Source organism: Cataglyphis hispanica, chromosome 25 (assembly GCF_021464435.1).
Source record: "Cataglyphis hispanica isolate Lineage 1 chromosome 25, ULB_Chis1_1.0, whole genome shotgun sequence".
In the NCBI taxonomy this organism is placed as follows: Eukaryota; Metazoa; Arthropoda; class Insecta; order Hymenoptera; family Formicidae; genus Cataglyphis; species Cataglyphis hispanica.
Genome location: NC_065978.1, coordinates 2322452 through 2333845, shown reverse-complemented (window position 1 = coordinate 2333845; position 11394 = coordinate 2322452). Strand labels below are relative to the sequence as shown.

General features: G+C 44.3%; 1 protein-coding gene across 1 annotated transcript in view; it reads left to right on the top strand.

Annotated features, from left to right (window-relative positions):
* The first annotated feature begins 6332 nt into the window (after positions 1–6332).
* LOC126858450 (POU domain protein CF1A) overlaps positions 6333–11394 on the top strand; it is a 43546-nt gene continuing 38484 nt past the window's right edge. The window contains exon 1 of the mRNA XM_050608790.1: positions 6333–10478. Coding sequence (XP_050464747.1) covers positions 7608–8966 — 1359 coding nt within the window. The 5' untranslated portion in view covers positions 6333–7607 and the 3' untranslated portion in view covers positions 8967–10478. The remainder of the gene's footprint in view (positions 10479–11394) is intronic.

Below are 11394 nucleotides of genomic sequence, written 5' to 3'. Positions count from 1 at the left end.
TGAAAAATCGTTTTAATCACGCAGTGATGAGCTTCTAAGAGAATAAAAGAAAAAGTAGGAACAGATGAGATACATATACAATATGAGATAGAGATGTTATTATTTTGACCTTTTTTTTTTTCAGAAAATACTGAAATTGCAAAATGATAATATTTCTTTCATCTTTCTTCGTCTTCTTCCTTTCTTTTGTCTCTTTTTTTTTTCCCCCTCTATATATAAAATTTATATCATTGACTTAATCACTGAAAAAGTGTAATAGAAATAAATAATTTTATTCTAATTCTGATTAATAATTTCTTGGATCACATTCCTTCAAATGACATAATGAATCTTCATTATTTTTTTTTTATAATCTATTTTATTACATGTTCATGTTAAAAAGGATTGATTTGTTAGATGCATTTGCGAATGCAAATCGCAATTAAAATTATCAATAAAAGCATACACATTTCGTATTATCCTCGAAGCTCTCTTCTTTCCTATTAAACTCTCGGGTCGTTCAATAGGTGTCACCGTCTTTATCACCGCGTCCCTTCTTCGAGCAACCCTTCGAAGGGGGTGTTCCACAGAGTTTCCCTCTCTTTACGATGACATAGCCGCGTGATGCTGCCATCTCGTTTTAGTTTTGCTTACTATGCCACAGATTCCCCTCACTTCCCCCGAAGAACCCACGGCACTCCCCCTCTTTTGTCCCCTTCGAGTTCTGTCCCCACTATTCGTATCGCTGCCCCCCTTCTCACTCTGAGCGTCGAATCTCGCTGTCCCCTCTCTATGTTGCCCTTTTTCCCCTCTCCTTACTTCCACGGGAGCAGATACCCACAATAGGGAAAAGCTCTATAGCGCATCATAAAATCTCTCATAGCGTATATATATTTCGTATTAAAATATTAAAATATTCATTTCGGGCATAAAGGCGACCAAATTACGTCGGTTAACGTCCTCCATTCACGTACGGGTGACGTGGCGTTCCTTTCCGGCTTTTTTTTTTTTCTTTTTTTATGACTGCCGCGACCTACGACACGTTCTAAATATTCGTTTTTATAGGCTGCTCGGCGAGCAGTATGCACTGATTCGCAGATCGTTGCGGGTTTTATTTTGGCGATTGTTAAAATGTGGATATTGTATATATATATATATATATATATATATTTATGTACTATATATGTGTATGCATGTGATCGAATTCACAACGACAGTCCACATTGTCGCGTTGCACTCTGTTTTAACAAATGATGAAATCCGTGCGAATTTCGCGTGTGCTTTCATGCAACATTTTCGCATATTTTGCAAAATGGATGCAACGAAATTTTGACAAGCTTTCGGACCATCGGTAGAAACCAAAAAAAAATTTACGCATCATGCTCTATGCTTTCGATGACCGATGAAACGTGTTTGCTAACGAATGAATATCCCGTGTATGATGAAATGCTAGCTTGTACATTTTTGTATCCGTATAGGTGGTCCGAATAGGCCCTTCTTTTATGATCACCAGAATCTACGATACGCCTCAAATATTCGGATTAAACGCTTTTGGATAAGCAGCTAGTCTTGAAAGATCGTTAAAATGTCTACATCTTTTCAAGAATTTTATTATTCGGACAATCATCGTCATCACACGACGCGAGTCCCGATGACACGTTAAGAAGATCTACGATTGTATTTTCAAATATATCTAAAAAAGATGGCCCAGCTAGATCTCGTATGTGCGTATCCTATTATCGTGACCTTCCAACGTGGGCGAGAATTGTGAGTGTGTTGTGTATCCAGGAGTGCATTCGATCCGTATTTCTTTCTTCGTGCCTACAAACGGATTTCGTATGTAAATACGTTTTCTTAGCAACCGTTGCGAGCATTGTCGCGCATCTCGTCGGTTGACTGGGTGATTATTTGGAATTCGAGTAATTTTTTTCAAAGTGTCGCGGCTAATTTCGATGTTTAGCTTGATGTGACGTTAATGAGAAATGTATTTATATTAAAATAAAGAGAAGTTATGGTTGCGTAGCATGCATAAATTTTTGTTTAGTTTACGTCTCACACACACGTTTTTGCTACTAAAATATATTTATTTTAAGTTTAATAAATTAATGGACCTACTACACATACGTGTGCTATAAAATTTCTATCAATTAGTTTAAGATAATTATTATATTAGTGAAATTAAGATGGGCTGCGTAAATGCAATTATTATTATTATAAGAGACCTTAGATTATAAAGTCGGTAAGCGAGGAAAAAGGAAAAGGCGGACAAGGAAAATTGGTCGTTTAACGTCCAAACGGAATCGATGCTTTGCATAAATGTTTTCGCACTTTTTGGTGGTTTTCTGATCTGCAAGATGCATCTGGACCGTAAATCCTTCGAGGGTTGAGTCTCGAATGCTGCGCCTAAATTATGCAAGTAGCATTCAGGTAAAGCGTTTTCGCGCAGTTAGGACTAGACCCCGTTGTTGATTGTTTCCAATGTTTTCTCGCACCTATCCTTTCTCTTTCTCCTCCTTTCTCCCCCCTCCACAAGTTTGTCTCGTGTACGCGACGTGGAAACTAGCTACCTACCTACCTGTCGGATCCTAAGCAAATATTTCACGGCAGCATTCAATCCAATTTGACACAATGAGGGTACACGAAATCGAATTAAGGGTGCATTATGACGGCGCGACCCACTCGATCGATCGATCGGCACGATTCAACGATGAAACTTCGCGAGACCTGGCTGTCTTACATGGCGAAGATAACGATCAAAGAGATGGGAGGGAACAATATCGTGATCAATTAAATAGCTAAAGCGATTATAAAAGAAAAATTGCCTTTTTTGCTTCGTGTTTCCTATTAATTTTTAACCAATTATAAAGAATTATTTTATATATGACATTATTTAGGAAAGTCATACATTTCTTTTTTCTACCAAAACAAAAAATTAAAAAGATATTAAATTTTTGTCATTTTTTCAACTTGCTCATAATCGTTGATAATTTTACTTTCGAGCGAACTAGCGCTCGCGTTCTTTCCTAGCCCTTCCTTTCTCTCTTTTCGATGTTTTTTTCTCTCCCTCTTATCCAATATTGTATATTTAGCCAAAGACGCGCGTCGCATTAAAACCATATGCGCGTCATATCACCTCGCTCGAATGAGCCCTTGACGAGATCCGTCTTCGGCATTTTAAACAGCGCCATTCATAATCTGTCAGTTCACAGCGATACATATGTAAAGACGATTCTATTATTGCCCCCTGTTCCTCTGTCTCCGTCCTGTTTACAGTGTCTCACGACAAGCAGTGGCAGTTATGGCAACGAGCCACCGTTTCGCTTCGTATAACGAACGTGAATTTATGCGCTTCGTGCGAGCATTCTATCGACCGCTCGTAGATCATGGCTAGTGTCGGCGTAGTCGCGAAAAGTTGACGTATAGCGAAAGATAAAAAGCGCGAAAAGGAATAGAAAAAACGGATGGCCGATCTTACGTTACGCCTCGCCTCGCCAGCGAAGCTGTTTAATGTGCGGCACTTGTACATAAATAATATATAAAACGGCAAAAGTAATTTTATAGGGCGCCATGAGAAAAATGACACCTTAATTAATATCTATTCAATACAATTGATAATATACGCTTTGACGCTTATTTGAATAATATAGTATATGTTATCGGGATCTCAAGCGTTCTGTCTAAGATAAACTTGAATCTTTGCTTATTCGTGTATACTTGCAGCAACGGAACGGAGAAAGGGGACGTGCGGCGAGTGAAATTCCAAAGACCGTTCGCGGGCAACGTACGCCCGCGTACACGCGGAATGCATAATTTTTCTCTCATCGCTCTCAGAGCTTTGCAACCGCGCGAGCGTGCCGCGATGGCGATAAGAAAGACGCAATAAAAATCGTCCAAGTGAAATATCGACGATTCTGCGACGACATCGATCGTCGTTGATCGAAACATCGCGATATTTTCAGCATAATTCACGGTTTTTCCGGCGCGGAAAAGAAAGTTTCATTGTCACTTTCGTCGGGCCGATTTAGAAACGTCCTAGCTAACTGTTGTAGAAAATTATTTGCAAAATGTTTCGTAGGAATTTTACCGAGAGCCTCAGTGCGCTTGTTTAGAAAATAGTGACTTTTGAATGCAAGTAATATTGATCTCTTTTACAATCAATTTGCAAAGATCTCTGCTTTTCGTAATAATATTGCTATGAATATGAAATGAAAAAAAAAAAGTACATTCTATTATACATATTGAGGTCTCAATAAATTCATACACATTTATACATTTATTATCTATTACTTTTTTAAAAATATATTAGGTCAATTCCTAATAAAAATTTCATTCTTTATATTTCATATTTTTTTTTCTTCACATAATGCATTCGAGTTCACAAGGTGAGAAAACCGAGAGACTTATAAGTCTCGTTGCTTCCCTTTATTACTTTTTATCGTAATGCTCGAAGAATTCGCATACGTCTCGTATAAGCGATAATTAGCCGCGCTTCCTCGCACGCGCGGGCAATAATAGAAAAAAAAAAAAAAAAAGAGAATAAGGAAGTTAGCGGCAACAATAACGCAAGCGAGCGGGGCCACAGGTGCGAAGGCGCGCAAAGCCAGTTGGGTAGTTGAAACAGACTACGACACAAGAGGATCCCGCGGCACACGATGATCTAACTCACCCCTTCTGAGGGGTGGCTGGCACGTACTGCATAATGCTGCTACCTGTGGCTCTCATTTAAATGTACTAAACCTCGCTCACTCGCGCATTCGTCCCCGACCCCCCTACCACCCTCCTTTCCTCTTCTCAATGCACTTATTCGCTTTTGCTCATTCGCTCATTTTTTCGTGCGTTTGATTCTTATTAATATATAATTAATCATCTTGAATTAGATGTGTGCGTTCTCGCGTAATCGGCGATCGATTAAACTTCGATTAGATTAGATCAGATTTATTCTGAAAATTCTATATCCATGAATTTTACATGGCCGATAATAGCGTTTTTTGAAAATACTTGAATAATTAAACCTTATATTTGTGTATAATGTATTTTGCAGTACGCTTGTCAAAACGTCATACGACTTTTTTTTACTTTCTTGATGACGTAATCGTCGTCAATTCTTTTGCGAAAAAATTTTGCTGTTCAAAAATTAAATCGAGGTTTTGCACTACGATGGATTAAACTTTTCGGCTTATTCCTCTTTTCCTCTTGCTACGCGAGACGGTTACGGTGCGAGGTGCGGAATATCGATAACGAAGGGGCGCGTAATCAGCGGACGAGTCGAGACCAACGATTACCCGTACACCTGTTGCATCGCAAGCTATGCGAAAAGGAAATGAAACTGTCGACGAGCAGGATTGTACCGCGACGGTGCCTGAAAAATTGATCTTTCGTTCATGTACGTGACGAGTATGCCAGCGTGGTTCTCGCAGAACAATCGTGACGCAGGAATAAAATCGCGCATACAGACGATTATTCTAAATTCGAAAATGAAAAAAGATGAAGATTTTTGCGACTGTTAATTTTACGTAGGAGGGATGGTTGCTCGTGTGAAGTTTGTAAAGAATTATTTTATATATTTTATCATTACTTTAATTAATAATGCCTTTCACGCGATTCCCGCATTATGAGTCTTATCGGATATCCTCACAAGATATATACTTCATTTCACGAGGACAGGAATATCCGAGCTATCGCGCGATGTCTACCGTGCCTCATCGCGCGTATAATTATCCGTAGAAATTAGTACCTGTTGCATGCGGGTCACGAAAGATCACGACAATGTTCACGACCGTGATCGTGATCGTGATAATTTTCTATCGTTTAAAAAACGACATATTTGGTAGAACGTAAACGTAGAGGAGATGAACTGTGCGCACATCCGAGAAGAAGTTGCGAGGAGCTGAGATCATGACAGACGTGGACCGGAGTCCTGTGGCACAAGGCGTAGAGTCGACAGCTCCGAGTCGCGCTTCCTCGAATCGCCACGAGAGTAACGGAACGTTGCGGTTGCGGCGCGGCGCGGCGCGGCGCGATGCGGTGCGGTCCGTTGCGGTGCGGTGCGGTGCGGTGCGGTGCGGCGCGACGCAGCTCGGCGCAGCACGGTAGAGCAGCAACGTCGACGGCATCAGCGAACGAGCATCGTTAGCCTGGCGAGAGCGTAGTCGAGCGACAACAAGAGGGGGTCGAGAAGGACTGGCGCCTGGGGTGCCTCGCCTGCCTTTGTAGGCAGGTCTTGTTCAGGTTCCGCCTGATGCTGACGTACATCGACGGCCACCTTGCGAGGTCGACCAATCACGAACGCAATACCCAACTTTGGTAGGGATGAAGATGACGGTGGCGCGCATGACGTACCTCCACCACAAGCGGCACCGGGAGCCTCGGGAACCTCGAGCGAGCTGCGAGGCGAGGCAGTCAGTCGCTCTCAGCTACGACATGCATAACGCATGAAAGCCCGAGCGAGATCTTTCTAACCCGTCTCTCCTCCGTCGCCATACACACATACACATACACATACACATTCACATTCACTCTCTTGCTCTCTCTCTCTCTCTCTCTCACACACATATATACATTATCTCTCTCCCCGTATTCTCTCACCCACACTCACGCATACACGTATACCGTATGTATACGCACACTCACGTACACTCACGTAAAGAGAGGGACATCCGCCGCCAGAAGGAACATACACGCACGACATCATATACTTACTCTACTCCCGCCGAGTCGAGTCTCTTCCGTTCCGCGATTACCGTCGTACGTCCCTTTACGCCGAGCCGGTCGGTCGCTTGCTCGTTGCTCGGTCCGCGGTGACAACCCCCGAGTGTAGTCGCGCCGTGCGTCGTCGTCATCGGTTCGCGTTTACCACGTCGGGGCCACGGACACAACACCAGTGTGGAGTAATCCTCGCATCGATCTAGACATCGTCGTCGTTTTCAAGAGATAGTGATTATTCGACAAGTTCGAATCCCCTCCAGGAATGTGTGATCTCGGCTAAATCGATATCCTTGGTCGCGAGTGACTTCTCGGAAGGGTCGGAACCAGAGAGCGATCTTTTGCTTGTGATTCTCGTGCTACAAGAAGAAAGGAAGAACCGGAGTGCCGCGACAAAGCGGTGCTCCGATTCACGCTTTTTTTTCCGCGGGGATCCACCCCGTCGGAGAAGACCCAAGAAGACGGTACACGAACGCCTCATCCTTCGTGGACTCGTCGATGTTTCTATATCGTCGCGTGCATGATTATTTTGAGAAACTATGGACGAAAGTTCGTCAAGAGCGATGACCAGCTTTGTCTGGTACTCAGTGTGTCATCGCGAACTGTGGATTGTGCCACGAGTGAATAGTGATTAAAAAAACTCGAGTATCGTACGATCGTACGTCATTGTAAAGTGACTAAGCGTACAACTGATAGCACGAGGTCTTGCGAGGAGACTCCATCGCGACAATCAATATTATCGTGGAGATTTCTCATCGAAATATAAAAATCTTCGTTTTTAATCTATCGAGGAAAATCAAGGGTTTGGAAATTTTGTTGTGTGAAAGGGGTGCGCTCTGCAGAATCCGCACGTACCCCGTGGACGTTCCACGCCGTGGAACTACACCGAAGGGGTTTTGCGAAACCTCTCGACGAGCGGAAAGTAGATGGCCGCTACCACGTACATGCCGATTAGTAGCGCAGTGTCTACCGACCTGGATGGTGGTTCGGGTACAACGATCGGAATGAACATCGCCGTAGGTGGCTATTCTTCGGGCTCGCCCCGCAGCGCCGCCGACGCCGGGGAGATGAAGTATATGCCGGCGCCGCAGCATCATCATCATCATCACCATCACCATCAGGTGACATCCTCGCCGTCGCCGAACGGACTTTCTCATCCGGCGGCGAGTCTCTCCTCGGCGAATCCTTGGGTGAGCCTACAACCTGGCAGTGATCCCTGGGCGGCTTCGATGGGCATGCACCATACCACTCATCATCCTCATCATCATCCCCATCAAGCTAATGCGAGTCTTGATGTGAAACCACTAACCGCGGCAGCCGCGGCAACCGCAACGGACCAAGGCATGCACCATCGGGGCCCGCATCAATCCCCAGGCATGGCCTCGCCTCACTCTTGGCATGCACCGGTCGTTCCGTCGGCGCATTACAACCCCAGCGGTGGCGCGGCCTCGCCCACTACCCTGCAACAGTACCACGCGGCGATGAATGGCATGCTGCATCAGCATCCGCACCAGCATCCGCATCAGCTGCACAATCATCAGACCGGATTACCTCACCATTTGAGGGACGCGCACAATCACAGTCCACCGTCGGGACATCCGCTGCACGCGGGGCATCCTCTCGACAGGGATCACAGCGCCGGCGAGGAAGACACGCCGACGTCGGACGATCTCGAGGCCTTCGCCAAGCAGTTTAAACAGCGACGCATCAAGCTCGGCTTCACTCAGGCGGACGTCGGTCTCGCACTCGGTACTCTCTACGGCAACGTTTTTTCTCAGACGACAATTTGCAGGTTTGAAGCTTTACAATTGAGCTTCAAGAATATGTGTAAGTTGAAACCATTGCTGCAGAAGTGGCTGGAGGAAGCGGATTCGACGACCGGCTCGCCGACGAGCATTGACAAGATCGCCGCTCAGGGTAGGAAGCGGAAGAAGAGAACGTCCATCGAAGTATCGGTTAAGGGCGCGCTCGAGCAACACTTTCACAAACAGCCTAAACCCTCGGCTCAAGAGATCACCTCGCTAGCGGACTCGCTGCAACTCGAAAAGGAAGTCGTGAGGGTGTGGTTCTGTAATCGACGACAGAAGGAGAAGAGGATGACGCCGCCGAATACGCTCGGTGACGGTATGATGGAGGGCATGCCACCGGGCCACCAGGGACAAGGCGGCCTTCATCAGGGTTATCATCCGCAGGATCACCTGCACGGCTCGCCCATGGGCCACAGCCACAGTCCGCCGATGCTCAGCCCGCAGGCCCTTACGGCTCACTCGCTTGCGGCTCACTAGCGTTCGCCGGGGCCTCCCCCATTGGGCCTCGCAGTAACCTCGCAGAACTCGACCAACGTGTCGTCGGCGGAAACGACAACTCTGCCGCCGTTTTATCATCACTACCTTCAGGCACGCACCGGCAGTTACACGACTTCGTAGCTGATGGATTCACGGCGCCCTTTCTACCTGCCGGATGGCGGCGCTCGTTATCGAAACGAGGGTACGAAATGGTGGCTCGTTCAACGAGATTCAACGGGGTTCAACGAGGCCCAAACCGGTCCACCGGGGAGGCTGACGAGCTGACGCGTTCGGCTCGCGATCTTTTGTCGACCTTGACCGCCGCGCTCTGATCCGAAAAGAGGATGAAAGCTCTGAACGAAACAGATGGAATGAGAGAAAGACGGGATAAGGAAGGACAAGTCACGGCCATTCGCGAACATTCTTCATCCGAGTTCTTCGGAATATTTTCGTCGTCGTCATCATCTCATCGTTGCTCGCACTGTTGCGGTTATTTCCTTCATCGACAATGTCCCGGTGATAAGTGATACCTTCTCATCGTGTTTTTCCCATCCCAAGAAGAGCGAGTGTGTCGTTCTCTCGAAGGGTACAGCCGTAGTGATGACGTTCCTCTTTCGTGCGGTCAGGTCGCGGCCCGTTCGTCTGTTCGCGGAGTCCGAGCTGGACCACGGACTTTGTTGCCTGTTTGCTGTTATTGTTGTTGTTCTTTCGTCGTCATTGGTGAACGGAAGTGAATTTACTCGATGGTCTCTGACAGAAACCTGAAGAGAGATTGTTAATAACAGGATGCGAGACGGACTTGGAAGCAAGGAAGCGGCTAAAAAGAACGGAGATGTGTTTTTATTCCTTTCTCTCATCCGCGAAGAAAGCGGGGATCGAATGTCGGACACGAAAATATGCGTCGCAAGGATGTCCTTTCCGTGAGCGATTTTCTCGCTTATCGTCTGTGAAGAGAGTTTGAAATTTGCGGGACAATTACGGACGGACGAACGGGCGACAAAAAGAGAACGTATGTTAGGAGCGAGTGTTGTGTTCGCGCGGGATTTGCTCGGAGCAAACTCGGCGGATGATGTAACATAAGTATAAATATGGACTGTAAATAATGTACTAGATAAAGCTAGTAAGTTAAGTGAGAGAGAACATGAGTCGTCGTCATTGTCATCGTCGTCGTCGTCATCGTTGTCGGCGAGCGAGAAAAGCAGACGCAGAAGCTGGAATAGACGGAGGAGAAAAAGATAAAGAGAGAAGGCAGGGAGAGAAACAAAGAATATGCGGCACGACAAAGTAGAAAAAAAAGAGGGACTTTTTATATATATACATACCTAAATATATATATATATATATATATATATATATATATATATGTATATATATATATATGTATATATGAAAGGGACAGGAACGTCCACATATACATCGGAGAGGGAACACGTGTCGGGAAAGCGCGTGCGAAATCCTAGCGAGATGGCAAGACAGATCCCCCTCGCGCGAAAAACCTCTTCTGTATAAAGAGTAAGTATACATAAATCTATATGTGTACATATACACACACGCGAAAAAAGATCTATATATATATATATATATATATATATATATGTATGTATGTAGATGAAGATATATTATATATAAAAATAGAGAAAAAAGGATATATATGTATATGAGAAAACGCGAAATGTGTAGCGATACATTCGAAAGCTCTATGTCTATGTATAAATCGGAAGATTTTTAGCTATGTTCTTATATCATTATTGTGTATTATTATTATTATTATTATTATTATTATTATTATTATTATGTTTATTATTACATTACTATTATATTATATATATTATCACATTATTATTATTATATTGTGACGTTCATTGTCTGGTCTCGATAAAATGTTGTAAATGTGGCAAATCCGGCGTTAACGCGATGATCTTACATTATTATTACTATTATAATATTCGCCACCATTAATATTGTCACTTATTATTATTATTATTATTGCGATTATTATAATTTAATTATTATTATTGTCATTGTCAATATTATCGATACCCGGATACTTGCTCGGGAGTTGAGCGCGGCGTCGAGAATCTCGTCGCCTTCCATCGCTGCCGGGCACGGTATCGAAGATTCTTCCTCTCGCTCTCTCAATCTGTGTTTTCCCTTGCCTCACCTCGCTTCTCGTTTCATTCGTTTTCTCTTCTGTCTGGATTGTTTTTTTTTTGTTTTTTTTTTTTAAAGAGCTTAGGCAGATGCGAAGCTGACGCACGCAGTTCACGCGCAATAGCAAATACTGAAAGTGTTTTACGTCACGAAGTGTGTAATATTAGACGATGATAAACTATGTGATTTACATGGAAATGTTATTAATTGTCCAGATTATCGTATAATGTTTGTATTGTAAAGAATAGTACAAGCCCTCGCTCATATTTATGCTCTC